The sequence below is a fragment of the Canis lupus genome, chromosome 23, assembly GCF_048164855.1.
Source record: "Canis lupus baileyi chromosome 23, mCanLup2.hap1, whole genome shotgun sequence".
NCBI lineage: Eukaryota > Metazoa > Chordata > Mammalia > Carnivora > Canidae > Canis > Canis lupus.
In genome coordinates this window covers 19,569,549-19,587,640 of record NC_132860.1, presented here as the reverse complement: position 1 = coordinate 19,587,640, position 18,092 = coordinate 19,569,549, and the positions used below count along the sequence as shown (strand labels likewise).

At 48.3% G+C, this 18,092-nt stretch overlaps 1 protein-coding gene across 15 annotated transcripts in view; it reads left to right on the top strand.

The window, feature by feature from the left end:
- PPFIBP2 (PPFIA binding protein 2) overlaps positions 1-18,092 on the top strand; it is a 170,163-nt gene that overhangs the window by 66,781 nt on the left and 85,290 nt on the right. For 11 of the 15 annotated variants that reach the window (XM_072794206.1, XM_072794214.1, XM_072794205.1 and 8 more), the window contains one exon: positions 17,800-17,892. In XM_072794206.1, coding sequence (XP_072650307.1) covers positions 17,800-17,892 — 93 coding nt within the window. Of the gene's footprint in view, positions 1-1,263; positions 1,695-2,059; positions 2,393-2,583; positions 2,890-17,799; positions 17,893-18,092 lie in introns of those variants that run through there. The other 4 variants (XM_072794210.1, XM_072794213.1, XM_072794215.1 and 1 more) reach the window with 4 other exon arrangements.

The following is an 18,092-nucleotide window of genomic DNA, read 5'->3' as shown; positions in this document are numbered from 1 at the left end:
TTTAAGTTCTTACTGTGTGCCAAAATCTGTGGCAGGCACGGAGGTCAGAGCAGCGTGCCAGGGCTCAGACACATGTTCTCCAGTCTGGTGCAGTGCACAGACCTGTCAACAGTCCAGGGTGTTTCAGTATGACAGGGCAGGTGGTAAAGTGGAGAGAGATGTGGCTGATGAGTGGATGCTATCTGAGCCAACCCCCATGGGCAGGTGGGAGCTAGCAAGGTGGAGAGAAGCCACCACATTGCTCCATTGTCCTTTCTTTGCCTCCTCTCCCTCCAGAACCTACTGAAGAGCACCATAGCCCTGAAAAGGGGAACAGGGGCTGGGATTATGCCCCGTCCTTCCTCATCCAGCCCCTAAACTCACTCTCCATCTTCTTCCCCAGAGCCCCAGAAACACCTTTACCACATACCATGTGATAATCCTTTATTCTTTATTTGCTCAAGGCAGGAAGTCAGTTTCACTTGCCTTGGGTGCTGGGCAAATGGGTGTTGACCAAATGAATTCTCCCTTTGGCTTCCCCCAGACGTTCAGACAGAAAGAAACAAAACTTCCCTCGCCCTGCAACCTTAGAGGGCTGCTTCGCCAACACATCCTCTGCCCGTTCTGGTCAGGGAGCCTCGAGGGGTGGGGCCAGGCCCCGGTTGAGCTGGGCCAGAGGCGAGAAGGGCCTAGAGCTCCGTGCACGGATGGCAGAGCCTGCTTTTCCTTCCTAGCCTGTGATCTGGGTGTGTCTCCAGGAATTTACTCCTCCCCTCGTGCCAGCTGCTGGCCAGAGCGCTCCGGCTGCGGCTGCCACCTCTGATCTGTGTGGACTGGGCCAGCCTGCTGGCGACTCCCCTGCCAGGCCCGTCCTGCTCTCTCTCGGGCTGGCTTCTGGGCAGTGGTGGATGTCGGGGCCATGCTGGGGCATGCTGCCCCTTCTCTTCAGGCGGCGGTTCTGGGGCACACCCCCACCCCCTTCACCCCGCCCCCACCGCCGCCGTGACCCCTAAGGGCCCTGGGAAGGCCCACGCAATCACAAGATGTGCATCTGCAAGTCATTTAGGGCTGCAGAGCTCAGAGGCCTTGCGTGTAACCACGGTTCCCGCTGTACCCACATCAAGGACCGCTTTCATAATCACTCCAGCCAAAGGCCGCACGTTACGGACCAGGCAAAGGAAAAAAGCTGTGTTTAGGGAAGCTCTCAGAGGAGTGAGAGGAGTGTGTGGAGGTGAAGGGCAGCCCAGCCTGGGGGTGGGGGGGGCAGGAGGGGAGGCCACCCTGGAAGGCCAGCACGGGGAAACAGCGATCCCCTGTCTCCACTGGCTACTGCCTTCCTGGGGCTCATCCCCAGAGCTCCCCCTGAATCTCATGGGTACACACAGGAGGTGGCCTCACCCTGCCCTGGCCCTGGCCTCTGAGGCAGCTCCTCTGGAGAGGGGGACAGGCGGGCCTCAGCCTTAACAGGGGCTGTACCCATCCTGGGGCTGAACCCACTCCAGGAAGCCCGGGTCTCCCCTGGTGGCTGCCAGCAGCCCAGGCCAGACTCCTCCGATGGCAAAGGCCTTCCACCTCGGCAGACAGCGCCAGCAGCGCCAAGGACGGCAGACACCCAGCGGGCCAGGGAGCCAGGCTGGGGCTGGTTCTGAATGTGTGCTTTTTTGGAAATGACAGGCCCTCCTGAGGGCCCAGCCCGACGCCCGCCTGGAGAAGGGGTAGGCGTGGGCTTCGGGGTGGGGGTCAGGCTGTGTGTGTGGGAACGGGCAGCTCCTCCAAGAGCAGCACTTATTTTTAGTCTTCTCCCCAGTCCCAAATAAACTGAGAGCAGCTGGGGGCCTGTGGGTAAATGCAGAGTGGAGCGGAGACAGGAAATCGGGGTCTCTCCGTAATGAGTTCCAGCCACTGCAGAAAGGGGAAGCCAGACGAAGAATTTTCTTCGGGACTGTTTCCCTCTGGCAGGCTCTGGTATTATCACCAAAAAGAATGTTCCTGTGTGTGTGTGTGTGTGTGTGTGTGTGTGTGTGTTTACAACTCCTGTCCCAGTCTCTTTTCCCCCTACCTTTTTGCTAGGTCTGATTGCTCTGCAGGCTCCCAGTCCCGAGCCGAGCCGGTGCCCGCGTGTGTCTGGGGGCGGAGGGGGAGGACACGGGAGCAGGACGCCCGGCCTGAGCCTGAGCCGCGGTGCATCTGAAACTGTGTGGGGAGAGGCCGAAGGACACGGGCCAGGAAAGTGGGGAAACTTGAACACAGCTTGACGTCCCGGGGGGAGGGGGGGCAGGAGCAGGGAAGAGGAGAGAATTTGGTGTCTAGCCAGCAAAAGGGCTTTTTCAACCAAGGACTCTAACTGCTGACATGGGTGCCCAGCATGGATGGGGACATTGATGTTTACAAGCATTTTGCGTGGCTGAAGAGGGTAAGTGGCTGGCTGCTTTATCTGGGTCTCCCTGGAGATGCCGCTGGGGGGTGGGAGCGGTGGGGGGGGGGGTGTTTGTCCGGCAAAGCCCTGTTGTGGCCAAGTTCTCCATGAGAATCTAATTATAGGCACCAGGGGAGAAAACAGTCAGCTGTCTTTGTTTCTCCACTGACATTCTGGTGAATGAGCTTCTGTACAGAAAGGCACGGATGCGGTGAAAAAAAGTTGGTTCAGCTCTGGCACTTAAATGGTGACCAGATAAAGGTGTCCCCCTAGCCTTTGGGTTCCAGGATGCCGAGAGGAAGCTGCTGCCTTTCAAATGCACTGAATTCAGACCTCAGGATGTTATCGGATGCGGAGTGTTCGCGGTTGCTGTCAGCAGGGAGAGCTTCTGTGCTTCCGGAGGAAGGCTCTCGGGGAGTTCTCTTCTGCTTGCTCTGAAGCCAAGGGTTTGGCTTGCGAGTTGCTGATGCCCTTTCTCTAGGGGACGAGCTCAGGTGTGTGGTGTGAGCCGCGAATGAATGAAATGAATGTTGGGGCCGGAGTAGCATCGGTACTCGCAGAACTCAGGCTCTCTCCTCCTCCGTGACCATCTTTAAACCGGCTCAGATGGTTGTCTCTATTTTTCACACCGAGGCTGAGCCCTTCTCAGAAGCAGGAAGGGCCAAAGCAGCAGACAGATAAGAGACTGGACGTTGTAACCAGGGAGGAGCAGGAGGGACAGGAAGCGTTGGGCTGGGAGAGCCCCCCACCCCCCCAAACACGGGGATGCTGGCTTTTGTATGCACCCTCTGCAGCGCGCGCTCCGCAAATATTTCTAGAGACGGGGGTCCTGGGTGTCCAGTGGTGAGCAAAGTGGAATCCGACTCTGCTCTTGTGGGAGACAGAGGTTACTGTCCCGGCAAATAAACCTGAAGTTACAAATTAAGTGCAGCGACGAGCAGAGACTGTTGATCACCACCATCCAGGGCATGAAAGAGTGAGAAGGAGCAGTCAGGGAGCCCTCCGAGCGAGGAACGCTTCACGGAGACCTGGAAAGTAGGAGTGAGTCGGGTGGAAAATGGGGTGAAGAACACCCCACTCAAAGAGGCTCGTGTGTGTAGGGTCCTAAGGCAAGAGGGAGTTGGGTGCGCTGCAAGACCGCGAGAAAGCCGGAGAGGCTGAGCTCCGTGCAGGGGGAGCCGGCAGGTGCTCAGTCACACAGGGCAGTGGAGGGTGAGGGTTGCGCGGGGACGTGGTTTGTGTGTGTGTGGGGGGGGTGGGGGGCGTTGTGGCAGAGAAGTGACCTGGGACACGTGGAGGGGGAGCAGGTCCAATTTGTATTTTAAGAAAATTGCTCTAGCTGTGAGGTGGTGTGTGGCAAGCTATGTTGTGAAAAGTAAGGCAGCTGAATACAGCCAGAGCTCTGGGGACTGGTGGGGACCAACCGGTACAAGCCCTTCATTTAACAACACCCAGGAGAGGCTAAGGACCTCCTGATTGTTAGTGTTAGAGCTATTCGTGGTGCAGCCTGCCCTTGAACCCTGCTTTCTGTCTCCCAGTCCAGTTCTCTGTCCTCCTCTCTTTTGCCAAATATGTCAAAAATTACTGGTTTTAGAACTCGGTAGAAATCCTGTCTGTGCTCAGTCCCTGCTCAGCTTTGGGATGGGGGCGCTGCAGCCAGCAGAGAGCAGGCTGAGGGACCAGACATTTTGGCAAAGGTTTGTATCCATTGTCTTAAGCAGTCAGAAACCTTCCCTGGAGATTCTGGGGGGAAATCGGTGAGAGGTGCCCTTCCCATCACTCAGTCTGTTTTCCCATATCCAAATGAAGCTTTTAACCACACGGTCTTCCAGCTGTGATGTGCCTGGGACCGTCAGTGCCATGTCCCAGGGGATATAACTCCACAGCTCATGCAGAAGCTTTGTCCATAGAGGAACTGATTTTGCATGTGCTGCGGTGTAAGAAGGCCCTTTGTCCTGAGACCCAGGCTGTGCACGCTGGCTCCTGTGCACAGCTGGAAGGCAGCTCAGGGAAGTTTGAAGCAAGGAGACCTCAGAAACCTCTAGGGTGACTTCCAGCAAAACAGTTTTTCTTCTACTTTTAGAATCTTATAGATCATTACACATGAAGCACAAAGTATTGGATATGATATAGGAAGAAGAACCAGAGTATCTTTACCCTAAACACTAGTGCCAGATTCTTTCCCTTTTAATCCCCTTCAAAAAAAAAAAAAAAAAAAAATCCCTTCCTCTGTGACCCTGATCCTAAGACCCCAGGACTTGCTGTTAGTCTGGAAAAGAAAGCCCAGGCTCACCTGCCTGCTTGGCCTTTGAGACTTTCTGCGATTGAGCCTCAACTTACCTGTTTTGTCTCCTCATTCATATCTACTCTGAGCTCTTGCGTCCACTCGCTCCCTTTGCTGAGCTGCTGCCCAGCATCCTCCTAATTGCCACCCACTTTAGGAGACCCCATCGAGGCTCTCATTTTCCAGCAGTTCTTTACTGACCCCAGCCCTGCAGTGGGCTCCTCCACCTCGGATCTCTAGTACCTCCATCTGCCTGGCTCACACACCCCTTTTCCCACTCGTCCTCAAGCCGAGGTGGCTTGGAGAGCTGGTCTCTCTTGGGCCAGGATTCTGAAGGTGCAAACACTGTCTCCTTCATTTTCCCATGCAGAAGGGGTGCCTTTAGAAAAAATGAATGCGGGGTGACCTGGTGTGAGCTGGAAGCCCTTGGCCTTTGACTAGCCTGGCCTGGGCGGGGAGGGGGAGCAGTTAGTGTCTCAGAGCAAGACCAAGTCTTTGAATTTGGGAGCAATGAGGGAGATGTCTGTGGGCCAGGAGACACAGACTAGAGGGGATGCCTTAGCTCAGAAAGGGGACATTGTTCTGTGGCCTTTGGGGGATGGGATGCTGTGTACTGTTGTAATTAACACGTGGTTTGGAGTAAGGGCTGTTCTGGAATCTTGGCTTTGCCAAACTTACCTGCTATATGATCTTAGGTAGATTTCCTCAAACCCTGGATTTCTTCATCTATGAAATAAGGAAGATAACAGTGCCTATAATGACACGCAGTTTTTGTGAGGGTCAAGTAAGCTAATGTCGTAGTGTGCGTAGCATAGTACCGTGCCGGAAGAACCCTGCCATACCCGTTAACTGCCATTGGCCGTTATGAGGAAGGTGGGAACTGAAAGGGGAATGGTGAGACCAGTTTGGTTCTCACCCAGCAGCACGTGTGAGGCCATTCCTCCCTCCGGCTCTCGCCCCTTGCTGCATTCCACATCGAGATCTCAAGCTGAAGACCTAAAAGAGGCAGCTGTGACCTGGCCCATGGTGAATAACCAGAGGCACCGGCAGCACTGACTCTGGCCATCCTGGCCGTGGCTGCTGCGTGAAGGCTAACCAGAGCTGCCCCTCCTGCTCCCTCTCCAACAGACAGAGCCCAAGGACAAGGTAATCTGCCGCAGGAGTCCAGAGGGCCTCTGTCCCTCAGCTGTTTGGTTCCTGACTGACTCACAAACAGCTCACACCTGCCCTGCCTTGAGATCCGTGGATCCAACCCACATGGTCACGAGGGAGTCTCTAATAATAGCTCCAGGCAGGGTCTGTGGGGCCCACCCACTGCCCTCTGAGGGGAGCTTATTTTCCCAGGAACAGAAATCCCACTGTCAGCATCTTCACACTGTTGCTTGGCTTCTAGCACTTTCAGTGTTTAAAGCCAACTTCTAGCCCAAAGTCTCAAAGAGAAAGGAATTACCCTGGATCCCCGATGCAGATAGCTTGGGTTCTGTAGTAGAATGTGGGATGAGCTCAACCTGCTAACTTGAGACTTTATTCTGTGTCATCTGGTATTCAAATGGTTGATCCAGTAGCCTGGGCCGGAAACGCCGCTAGGACAAATAGACATGCAGGCATCCTAGCTCCAGACCTTGACTTGCCTTCTGCTCAGGTAGGACTGCAATGCAAGGGGGAGAAGTAGGCATCAGCCTCTGGAAGCCACTCCTACTGGCTGACAGTACCTGGATCCAGCTCTTTAGGCTCAGGTCTCTGCTCCATGTGACCTTGGATAACTGGTTTAACCCCCCTGTGATTCAACCTCCTCGACTATAAAATATGGATAAATAATGCGATGTATGTAAAGTGCTGAGAAAATGCATTGTAGACATTTATTTATGGTAGTGGTGATCTGGACCATAACTGACAGCCTTTGGTTGCTCCAGAGCCATATGCCCCGCCGTGATTCTGGGTGGAGAGGTTTTTCAAGACCACAAGGAGGATAGCAGTGGGGATGATTACTAAAGAGTTTTAGCCATTTGCAATTTCCTATTAGGTATATCCCGTCTTTAGCCAATGTGCCCAACTTGCCCAAGCATCCTATTCCTCAGCATAATGTAGGAGCTAGAATTCCACTGTCTCTGACCTCTGGCACCTGTGATTCCTGTCTGTCAGCTTCTTGGAGAGGCCCTCAGGCCTCTTTCCCAGCAGGGTTTAACAAGGTGACATCATACGAGGGCCATTTGTTAAATAGCTTGTAGATACTACAGAGCAGCACAGCCGTTGGTAGCTCCAAGGGCTGGCGGCAGTGCTTGGGGATCCTGGACTCCTCCTTGCATTCTTCCCTCTCCGGCTTCTGTGTCAGCCCTTTCACACCTTTCCATTTGTCCCCAGCCTGATGCTCCCCTCTCAGCAGATGTCACTAGCTACTTCACTGGGGGGAGGGGGAAGTCACCCATAGATGAATCTCTCCTATTCCCTCCCCTTCACCACAAAACGTAACAATGTTCACAGCCAACATTTTCAGCTCCTGTTTCATGGGCCAAGGCTAGATTGGGATCTTGTCCTCCTGACCCAGTCTGGTTCTGCGGCCTCTCTTTCCTCTGATCATTTCTTCTTACATCTACCCTGCCTGCTCATCCTTGTCCTTGGCAGAAAATGCTTCTCCTCCATTCTTTGTCTCCTCCAATCTTAGGGAAAAACAAGTCAAGACTGTCTTTGAGGGGATCCCTGGGTGGCTCAGCGATTTAGTGCCTGCCTTCAGCCCGGGGCCTGATCCTGGAGACTCGAGATCAAGTCCCACGTTGGGCTCCCTGCATGGAGCCTGCTTCTCCCTCTGCCTGTGTCTCTGCCTCTCTCTCTCTCTCTCTCTCTGTGTCTCTCATGAATAAAAAAATAAAATCTAAAAAAAAAAAAAAAAAGACTGTCTTTGACCTTTACTTGCCTCTCCACGCTGCCTGATAACCTGCCTGCCTTTCGCTATCAGGAACCTCGAATGAGTGGGCTGAAAACTCACCATCTCTACTCTTTCCCGACTGCTCCCAAACCCACTCCCAAACACCGGCTTTGTCCCTAATGACCTCTTTCAAGTTCTTTCTATAGTGTTCTTCCTGCCTCCAGTTTGCAAGCAACTTTTCCTATCCATTTCCCCTGGAATTCATTCCCATTTGGGAATCTTGTGACCAGAGGACCCACTCCTCCCTTGGCCTTCCACCTAATCCCATGTTTTCCATTCATGGGTCTTTCTCTTGTGCCAGTTTGACTGTTGGCTCCTTAGCGGGTCCAGACAGTCCAAGAGGCACTGAGCATTTGCTTCTCATGTCTCCAGTCACAGCACCCTCTCCACCCCAACCCCAGCACCTGATGCTGCCCTTCTGTCCCCGAAAATGTTTTTAATAACAATGAACCAGTGTGTCTGTTGATATTGGCAAGATGAGGAACATGCATCACTCAAAGAATTTATACTCCCCCCCCCCCCCACACACACACACCACCCCCTGGAGAGTAATAGATTCTCTTTGCAAGATAACCACTTCTACAGCCCAGTGCTGTAGGTCCCTTATGTATCCAGCCACCTCCTCAGGAGAATTTAGCAGAGACCAAGCTTATCCAAGGCTATAATTTTGGAACAAGATCTTGGGAAATCAAATGCATTTCATTCACTCCACATGCTCCTTAGGATGATCAGTTAGGAGCCTTTCTGTGCATCACACTAACTCCTTGAGTGAGGAGCTTCTAGATGATGGTCTTCGTGGTATCTTTTGTTTTCTGTGTAGTTTGGGAAAGCAGAGCATCTGAAGGGTAGTGATTGTTACAGTTTTGTGGGTCATTTTTCTATATTGGGAAGACTTTCCAGAGATGCTGTTCTCTCATTCTCCTGGGGAGATTCCTTTGTAGCTTTCAAAACTCATTCATTGGAAAGCCTTTCTTCTTCCTTGAGGGTATAACTGATTCGTCCCTCTCCTGTGCCACTGCTGCTGGCTTATTCTGTGACTATATTTATCATATCTCTCCGTGAGACTACAGAGTTCTTTGAGGGTAGAGACTGAATCATTTATTCAGCACAGAGTGGCACCTAGTAGGTATTCAGGAATATTTGAGTCATTGAATAGATAAATTAAGATTACATGAACTTTAGTCAACCAGACTGTTTGCTGCTTATGAACTTGGCTTTGCTTTCCCCTAAAGGTGGTCATTTAGATCATTTGACAGTGACAGTTCTACCAGTAACACATATCCTCCTCTCATATATAATTGAAACCAAGAGGTCGAAGGCCTAGAGAGGTGTCAAGGTGAGGATAGATCTCTCTTGTTGGACTCGCACTCCACTCATACTGCATTTGTAAGAAACTTCTTTAATTCTGGGCCAAAGAAAGCAAACTGGCTCGACTATTCTTTGCCTAGAAAAGGTAGAGCTGGTCCTGGGAAGAGTTGTTTTTCTATAAACTGCCAGAAAGTCCTATAACTCACGAACCAAAAAATCTAAGGAGTTTTTTGTATTTACAAGCAACTGCCTACACTCATGTTGCTTTGTTCTCTGATATAGAACCTGAACTGTGTAACAGGAATGGAGTATGGCCTCTATGATCCACTTATTTTTATTATTTTTGGTCCCCTTTATTTTTTAAGGTCAACATTTTTCAAGTTTCTGAGAAGTTTGGTATGTGAGTAGTGCTTCTGAGCTTGAAGTCTAGCCTTAGAGACTCTGACGTCTCCCCCATGCCTGCCAGCCACGGCTCACTTGAAATTGCTTTTCTGGATTTGATAAAATCCCTTGACCAGGCAGCCTGGAAATACTACACATTTTCTCTTGTTTTCTTATTCAGCTGAAAACACATGTCATCTACGTTTTTAATGACTGAAGAAGGGGGAGCCATCCCAAGACTTATCTAAGGCCAAGGCTTAGCCCATATAATTAATTGTTCAAAATCTCCATGTTGTTTCAAGCAAGGGATCATCCTATAAAATGATCTGAACCAGTTGGGACAATATGTGAACTGTGGCCAGGATCCTGCAGGAACTGGAATTCACAGCTTATTAGAAGCACTGAAGGAAATGTGACTTTACCTGGTGAAGACCGCAGATCTTGATATTAAAAAAAGGAGGAAAATAAATAAATAAATTAATTAATTAATTAATTAATTAAAAAAATAAAGGAGGGCAGGGCAGCCCCGGTGGCTCAGCGGTTTAGTGCTGCCTTCAGCCTGGGATGTGTTCCTGGAGTCCCGGGATCAAGTCCCACGTCAGGCTCCCTGAATGGAGCCTGCTTCTTCCTCTGCCTGTGTCTCTTCCTCTCTCTCACTCTCTCAGTGTCTCTCATGAATAAATAAATAAAATCTTTTTAAAAAATAAAAATAAAAAGGAAGGCAGATGTATTTCAGACCCCGGGGCAGCAGCTCTGAGTAGTAGCTGTTGGTTTTGAATAGCACCACAATGGATGGCTAGAGCTGTCACACTGGGAAGCCGACACTCCATACTTGCACACCACGTGATACCCCCATGTGACCTCTTGTCTGCCCTCCTTGACTCTTCTGGAACCAGCTCTTCCCCCATGTTCAGAGAAGTGAGGTGCTGACAGGAGGTCTCTTAGCATGTACCAGTTAGGGGAAGGCTGCAGAAATGGTCTACCCAACATCACTAAGAATGGACCAGAGCATACATAGAGGGCATGCTCTACTGGCAGAGACTGGCTGGGCTGTGAAAGGTCCTCCTGGGGATTCTGCATGGCTCCCAGCCATGGCATTAAGCATGCCATCCAGAACTCCACAGAGACCTAACATGGCTATCCCTTGGCCAAGCTACAATGGAGGGGCCAGGCCAAGAGTGAGCAAGCATCATGGAATCTAACTAGCCACTAGAGTCCAGAGGGTGAGGGCTCTCAGGAAGCTCCAGGGATGATTCGTCTGGAATTTTCATGTTTAACTTAAGTTGGACTCAACTTCCAGATTAGAAAAGAAATAATTCAAGTTTTTATGATTGGTCCTTGTTAGCTATCGAAATTCTCATTGTGCTCATTTATAATGTATGTAGCACATATTATTTACAGCACATAGCAAAATGCTCACAAGGAGGAAAAAAATTGTGCTCCTGTAGATCTGACTCAAAACATGGGCATCTTTTCAGGAACAGTGGAAAATGAACACGTCCTCAACTGTTTGCTCCACAGGCATGATTCCAGAGCTCTTAGCTAGCAGTGGGGTCTATGTTGTCACTTGGGCATTTTTTTTTTCTTTCCAGACTGAAAGTATTTTGGTTATTGTTCCCTTGGTCTATTTGTACAGATCTTTACAGATACTTTATAGGTATCCTGATCAAAAACACGGCCTTTTTGTTCTCTTGCACAAAAAGACTGAGTTAATTAAAACTGTCAGTACAAGGGAGGAACTGCTTCTGACTGTACTTTGGTCTTTTAAACAAAGCCATTTAAATGATTTCCATATTCCCATGATCATTCACAAACTGAAATACTAGAGCATCCCTCAATAAAAAACATTCTGTAATTGTATTCCCATACATTTTTGTGCTTAATGACCTAACTGATCCTCTGTATTCCTTGGTGAGGTATACTTTCTCCATTTAAAGGCTGGGAAAACCAAAATGAGGTGACCTACTCAAGATCACATGTGATTAGTGCAGCCCTGTCTCTAGCCATTCCTAGCTGTCATTTTGCAGATGTCATGCCTGTGTAGCAGGCAGCTGTAGGAATTCTGTACATGCATATAGAAGGCCCACAGCAAAGTCTCCAGGGATCCCTTGCCTTGAATTCCAGCTGGGCAAAGGGTAGGTACAGGGAACCTGTTGCTCTTGGCCTCGGTGCTCCCAGACATTACGTTTGTACAGCTGTGTAGGACAGGTCAGTCTTTGCAAAGAACTTCTTAATGGGTGGTGAGGTGGTTTCATATTCTTATTACCCTTTTTTTTTTATTTCCCACTCATCCTTTTAACCTTACTTTACCTTCTTGTTTATTGTGTTTTAACTTATTTTTCTCTTTCCCTATACCCACCCACCCATCACCACACATGCCCAGTTGATACTCATTGGCCTGTTGAATTTTGTAACATTCCCTGCCTTAACCTTTTTGCTCTACGTGGAAAATAATGGAGGCCAACAGATGGTAGATAGGAAGTTCTCCATTTCACACATGAAGGAGACTGGGTGCTGTCTTTATCCCAGTACATCCCACACAGATACACTCTGTGCTACAAAATAGATCCCCTTTGGCCCTCGCTCCTGATTTTGACTATAGTTGGCTCAGAACTGACTATTCTTTCTTCAACTGCCAGTTCAAGAAATCAACAGTAGGCAGAATTCCTCTGTTACTTAGTATTCTCTCCAAATAGCAGGAATTCCTTCTTTATTCCAAAAGAATAAATTTTGGTCAATTGATTTATCACCCTTTGAGACAAATGCATTGACCAGGGCTTTTGGTTGCAAGCAACAGAACCTTAGTTTGAACCGTGCAGGTTAAGAAGGAACCAACAGGAAGGGCAGGGATATATTGCTGCCTTTACACCACATGAACCAGAGATGAGAATGTCACCATCTCTTTTCTTCTTGGCTTTTGTGTTCCCATGCATGTTGGCTTCTTAGCTGACTCCGGCTGTAAACCTGCTGCTTCCATATGAATGAGAACGTGGCTACTGACAAACCTAAGAACCTTCTAGCACAACCACTACCATTTTCTATTCCCAAGTTTAAAATTTCAGAGGAAGGATCCAACCATCTGCACGTGGATCAGGTGGCTGGGAGGGGTGAGAATATCTCTAAGAAAATGGCAGCCCTCACTTGTGCCGTGTGATTACAGTAAAGGTGATGATCCAGTCTATTCTGGACAGAGTAGATTCCAGGGTTCAGAAAAATTCTCATATTGGTCTTCATTTATTTTCCCTCTGAGCAAGAAAGCAAGAGGAAAATTGCCTAGTTTGGAGGTTTGTTTTGCTTTTTTTTTTTTTTTTTAAACAAGTAACCATAGTTCTTTTGGGGGCCTTAACTGTCCCTGGATAATCTCATCCCTAATTAAAATGCAGTGTCCTCCCAAGATATGGAAAGCCTGCTCTATTTCTTGAGTCTCCTGGCATTCAGCTCTCATGCATGAGGAACTTATCAATAGCAAACTCTATTCACCGACCTCTGGGAGAGGTAGAGGCAGACTCAGTCTAGATTAGGTTAATGTCCTTGTTTGGTCCAAACTGCCCTTTCTGTAGAAACTATCCATGTTGGAATCTTGCTGGCCAGTGCTCTGCTTCCTGGACACACACAGTCCTCTCTCCATCCTCTCCCTGCCCTCCTAATCACTAAGGCTGATTAACTTTCATGATCAACTCTATGACCCCAACCATAGAACATCCTGCATGGCTGCTACATCATCTTAAAGCCTTTCTTTTCCAGATAAGAATGGCTTAGACAATAGCCTTAGACTGTTGGTTGCTGAAGCTGTATATTAGGCGGACTCAGTCCTAGAAGCAATAGCATTTGGAGTTTTCTCACCTTTTGAGAGTCAAGGTGCTGTGTTTTTTTCTCTGTTCCTGAGGACTTTCTGCAGTGTCACTGTCAAAGCCTCAGGAAGACCTTGATCTGACCATATGGACTGTGTCTCATATTTGCCTTCAAGGGTTCTGGCTTTTAGAGGATGGATTGCCCAGACTCTTGAGAGCAAAGCTTTAGTAAAAGCAAAGATGATTTGGCTTTGATAATATTGGCTGAAGTTTGCCAATTATTGACAACATACGTACAAGAAGAACTCCCCATCTATTCAGTTCTGTGATAAGGGAGAGGAAGCATGTTGTACTGTGGCATTCTTTGGTGAAGATGCAAGAGGACATGTAAGTGTCCATCTATAGTTGCCATTCCACCTCCATAGAGCACACAGATTCCTTGGTTCCACACAATATATCGGTTATAGATTGAGGAGCAGCTCTGACCATAGAAAATTTGAATGAGAAGATCCCTTTTTCTTCTGACACATCTGTAGAAATAACCATAAACAGAAGAGAACATCAGATAGATGTATATCCCACCTAGTACATCAGTCATCTATTAGAAGGTCCAGCCTAGGGGGGCTAACATCATTAGTTGAATATAAATAAGAGGTCGTTTTTACTCATCAATGGGATGATTATCCTTTAAGAATGGAACAGGGTAGAACTTTCCTTTAAATTCACCTGCCACACTAGAATGTGGAGGAATAGAAATTTAGCGTGTAGCACCCTTCAGAATTTGGCTTGACTTCTTCCCTCCATGGAATGCCTGAGTCTCACATGCATGGAGAACTGGGCAGCTACCCCATCACTGATTTACCTCATAGAGAACATGGACAAGAAGTTCAGAGACTCCCAAACCTGAGTCACCCAGGGATCCAGATGTACAATCTCCAAATTGGTCCGAGCCTTCTATTGCAATTCCACTGTTAGAATTAGGGAAACCAGTATAGCCTTGGACAAACAAGCGCTTTTCAAAGTAGGACAAAACAGAGCTGTGTCTCAACTCTTTTAAAACATGTTTCTGAGTAATTGGAATGAATTTTCATAACCACGTGCCTTTTCTGCCCTAATGACATCCTCACCTTTGGCTGATGAGTAGTGGCATTCAACACGGTAATTCTAAAATAATCCTCTTCTTGGCTCTGTGTTCAGTGGAGATGGTGTTTTATCCTGGTCTATGCTTTCTAAGGAAACTGGATTGCGAAGACCTGGTTCTGCATGTCAGGAAAAGCAAAGGATGGTGATAACGCAGACTTGCGTTCGGGACATTGTCTCCATTTCACTGTTGTTGAATACCTCTTGAAAGCCTACTAGAGAACAATGGTGATTTTGGTAGACTGAATGAGAGGGGAAGGTGCTCAAACAGTGATTTGGGGCAAGGGAGGTGCCTTTCTGCCAGGAGCATTACCATCCTAGGGACCAGCGTGCCTGCTGGGACAGGGTGTGTATCCCTCAAGGCTGCTGTGGGAGGAAGGAAGTATCAGGAACCATTGTTGTAGGTACTCAATGCTTCTGGATTTTAAAATGTATTTTAATTTTTCAAGAAAATATTTGAGCTGCTTACAAAAAATGGTTATGGTTGAAATAAAAGCCCACCTTGACCGAACTTCCCACCCCAGCCTTCCATAGACCAGGCACTTCCCCAGAAGGAGCACTGTTACGGGTTGCTGTGTAGCCTTCCAGACACTGAGTCTATTTATTTTCATGCATATGTCCTATACCCATGGAGCCATAGAGTATTGTTTTCTAATATCACTCTGTATGATTCCTTGGATCTCGCTTTTTTCACTATCTAATAGGTCTTATATTTTTGTGACAGTTCATAAATATCTACTTCATATTTTGAAATGCCAGAGATTGTCTATAATGTGGATGAACCATAGCTTATTTAACTACTCCTCTATTAATGGACACTTAGGTTCAGTGTTTTCAAACTTATTTCAAGTGAATTTTCATACAATCCCAGTATATTAAACCAAATTTGTACTTGATTCCTCAATTAAGCTATAACAGAAGACTTACCAATTTACTTACGCAGTCACTTAGGCAAAATATCCATTTATGCCTTATTCATACACTTTATGCCTTGGTTCCTTTATCTGTAAAATAGAATCAAAATAGTACTCCTCTCACAGGGTAATGGGAAGTATTAAAAGAGTTAAGGCACTTAAAGTGCTCTAAACAGTTCCCAACACATGCCGAGCACTGCATAAGGGCCTGGTCTGTATCTACAGTACTTTGCTTGGGCCACATTGGATTGGTCCTATTGAATTTCTTTTGCCTTTGGCGCATATGATCCATTATCCTTTGACGTATTTAGAAGGTATCACAGGAAGGCAGTGAGTTCTGCTGGGCTCTGTTACTGTGAGGATAACATCATGGATATTGGATGTTTACCCTATTGCATAGAGAGTCTCTGAAAACTTTTAAGTCTCTCCTTTCTGTAGGAATAGTTACGTTTCTCCTAGGCAGTCAGTTTGACTTTATTTACCATGCTGATCTGTGCATCTTGTAATTCACTGTGGTTTGCTTTTTCCACTGGCTGCTAGAGTGGATCCAGATTTGTTTTTTTAAACTTACATCTAGCACCTGCTACAGATTCTTTGGCATGCATTTTGTATGTTAACTGAACTTATAACATCAACTTCGTTTTTGGTCGGTTGTAAAAATAGCTGCGTCTCTGGGTGATTACATGGGTAGACTTATAACATGAAGAACGTACTGTGACCCATTTGACTGAGGCACTGTGGTGTGGGAGCTTGCTGGAGTCTTGGGGAGGGAGTCTTTTTGGTTTTTCTCTCCTGGACCTCCTGCTGGACGCGTGGCAGCTAGCAGTGCTGGGTGGCCCCTTACATGTCCTGACTTTGGCACTGGGGTCGGACATTGCCCAGCTTCCCTTAGGGGCCTGGGTCATTTTCTCTCCATCATGTGAATTATTTCACAGAGAAGCACTTGGCCTGCTGTTAAGAATTATTTTCCTCTCTTTTGAGGTTCTGAGAGAACATAAGTTATAATTATATCCTTGCATGCTAGTTGGTGTTTGGCTACGTGAGGACCGGCATTGTCACAACAATAAACTGCCATCAATACAAAGAAGTCACTTGTAATTGTTAAGGCCCTTTGTCTGTAGTATGAAAGAACTTCCATAACAGTGAAGAAGATGCAGACTAGAGAAAGGCTGGAGTGAAGGGCAGTGGTGTGGTGGTGGGCGCCTTGCCCTGGGTAGCCTAGAGCCTATGCCTGGTACAGCTGCCCTAGGGAATGGCCCCTGGGCTGGCCCTCCCACTGCACCTTCACTGGCAGGTGCTTCTCTCACAAGTGAGACCCCAGGGCTTGAAAGCAGAATGCTTAGTCGCTGAATATGTTGCAGGTCTGGGCCTGGCTCTGTCTCCTGCCCTTACCTGGTATGCGCTGGGGAAGGCGAGGGACAAGGGAGGGAAGGAGGTGCCCTTTCTTAATGGGAGGTGGTGGCAAGCCCATTCTAAAGATTGGAATGTGGGAAAATGGGCTCAGGAGAAGCGGGCCACCTCTGGACCTCTGTGCCTTGATCCCTCTCTGACCGACTCCTTTGCTCAACCACGACTTGTCTTTGGAATGGAGGATACTGCCTCATATATCTCAGAGCATTTACTCCCCTGGACTAGCCCAGATTATGATGATTGTCACTTCCCCATTTAGCAATAACATCTGCTTTCTCAGGCTGCCAAGCCCCTGGATGGCCTACTCTGGGCCTCTGAGTTTCAGCCTTCCTTTAAGCATGAGGGAAGGGAGTGTTGATGGCATTGGGCCAGTTGAGTCCCATTAGCAGCCACCTCTCTCCCTCCTTCCTGCCTACAATCAGGTCAGACACACCCGAAAAGTGCCTGCAGCCTCCTCTCTCTTGCTCAGGGCATTTTATAAATTCTATCTTCCACCTGCCAATTCACATCTTCTCCTCCTCTGTTTTTGGGTTTCTGGATGCTTTGTTCCCTATTAGCTCTTTGAGGCCCCTCTGGCTGTCATCTGGGGTCTTCTCAGGATGTTTCATCCTTCCCTGCAGTGTTAGAGCTGAGAGAAATAAGCACACAGCATGCCAGCCTGGCCACTGGAGCCCTTATGGAGGGGAGGGACTGGCCATTCCTGGAAGGGACATGTGAATGGATGAAGGGCTTTATGCCTGGTGTTCCCCATCCTCTGTGCTTTCTGTGGTGCTCAAGAAGGCCTCCATGCTGTAAAGTGTGCTACAGTTCTGAGAACCCTCATGTGAGAGTTGGGCGAGATCGAGATCTGTGCGGGACATGTTCCCACATAGTTCCTCGGTGAATGGTACGAGCCCCCTGGCCTTCTCAAAGAGTAAACTCATTGCTGTTGGTGCTCTGGCAGGCTGTGCCTCCGCCTACGCCAGACCTAACATGCCCAGTCAAGTCAAGCACCGCTGGGTCTGGAGTTCCATCAAGACCTTCCCGGCCAAGGGTGAGGTCATCCAGGGGGTGGTTTGGCCAGCTTTCAAGGCACACCTATCAATGGTCCTCTCGTAGTAGTTTTGAAATCCTGTGGTTTCCTGTTTAGGTGGGTGGTTTTGTACATGCAACCAGCGAAACTGTCCTCACAAATTGCATACTTCATTTGAAAGTTGGTAAGATGTTCTTCCAGCCTTTTAAATGTATTCTCCCCCCCACTCTTTCCCCTTTAGTCCCAGGTAAATCACCACGGTGCTGCTAGTAATGAAACGTACCAGGAACGCTTGGCACGTCTAGAAGGAGATAAGGAGTCCCTCATTTTACAGGTGGGTCCATTTTCATGAGAAACAGCTTATCCTGTTACCTCCAACTCTGTAGGTGCCCTAGGTGGGAGGGAAGCACAAGAGGTTTGTTCTGCTGGGTATATCTTGCTCCTGAAGTATATGTATTTAAAAAGAATCTTCCTGAAACAAAGCAGAAAGTAACTGAAGCCCCAGTTTAACTGGACTTGGCTGTGGGGCTGTGA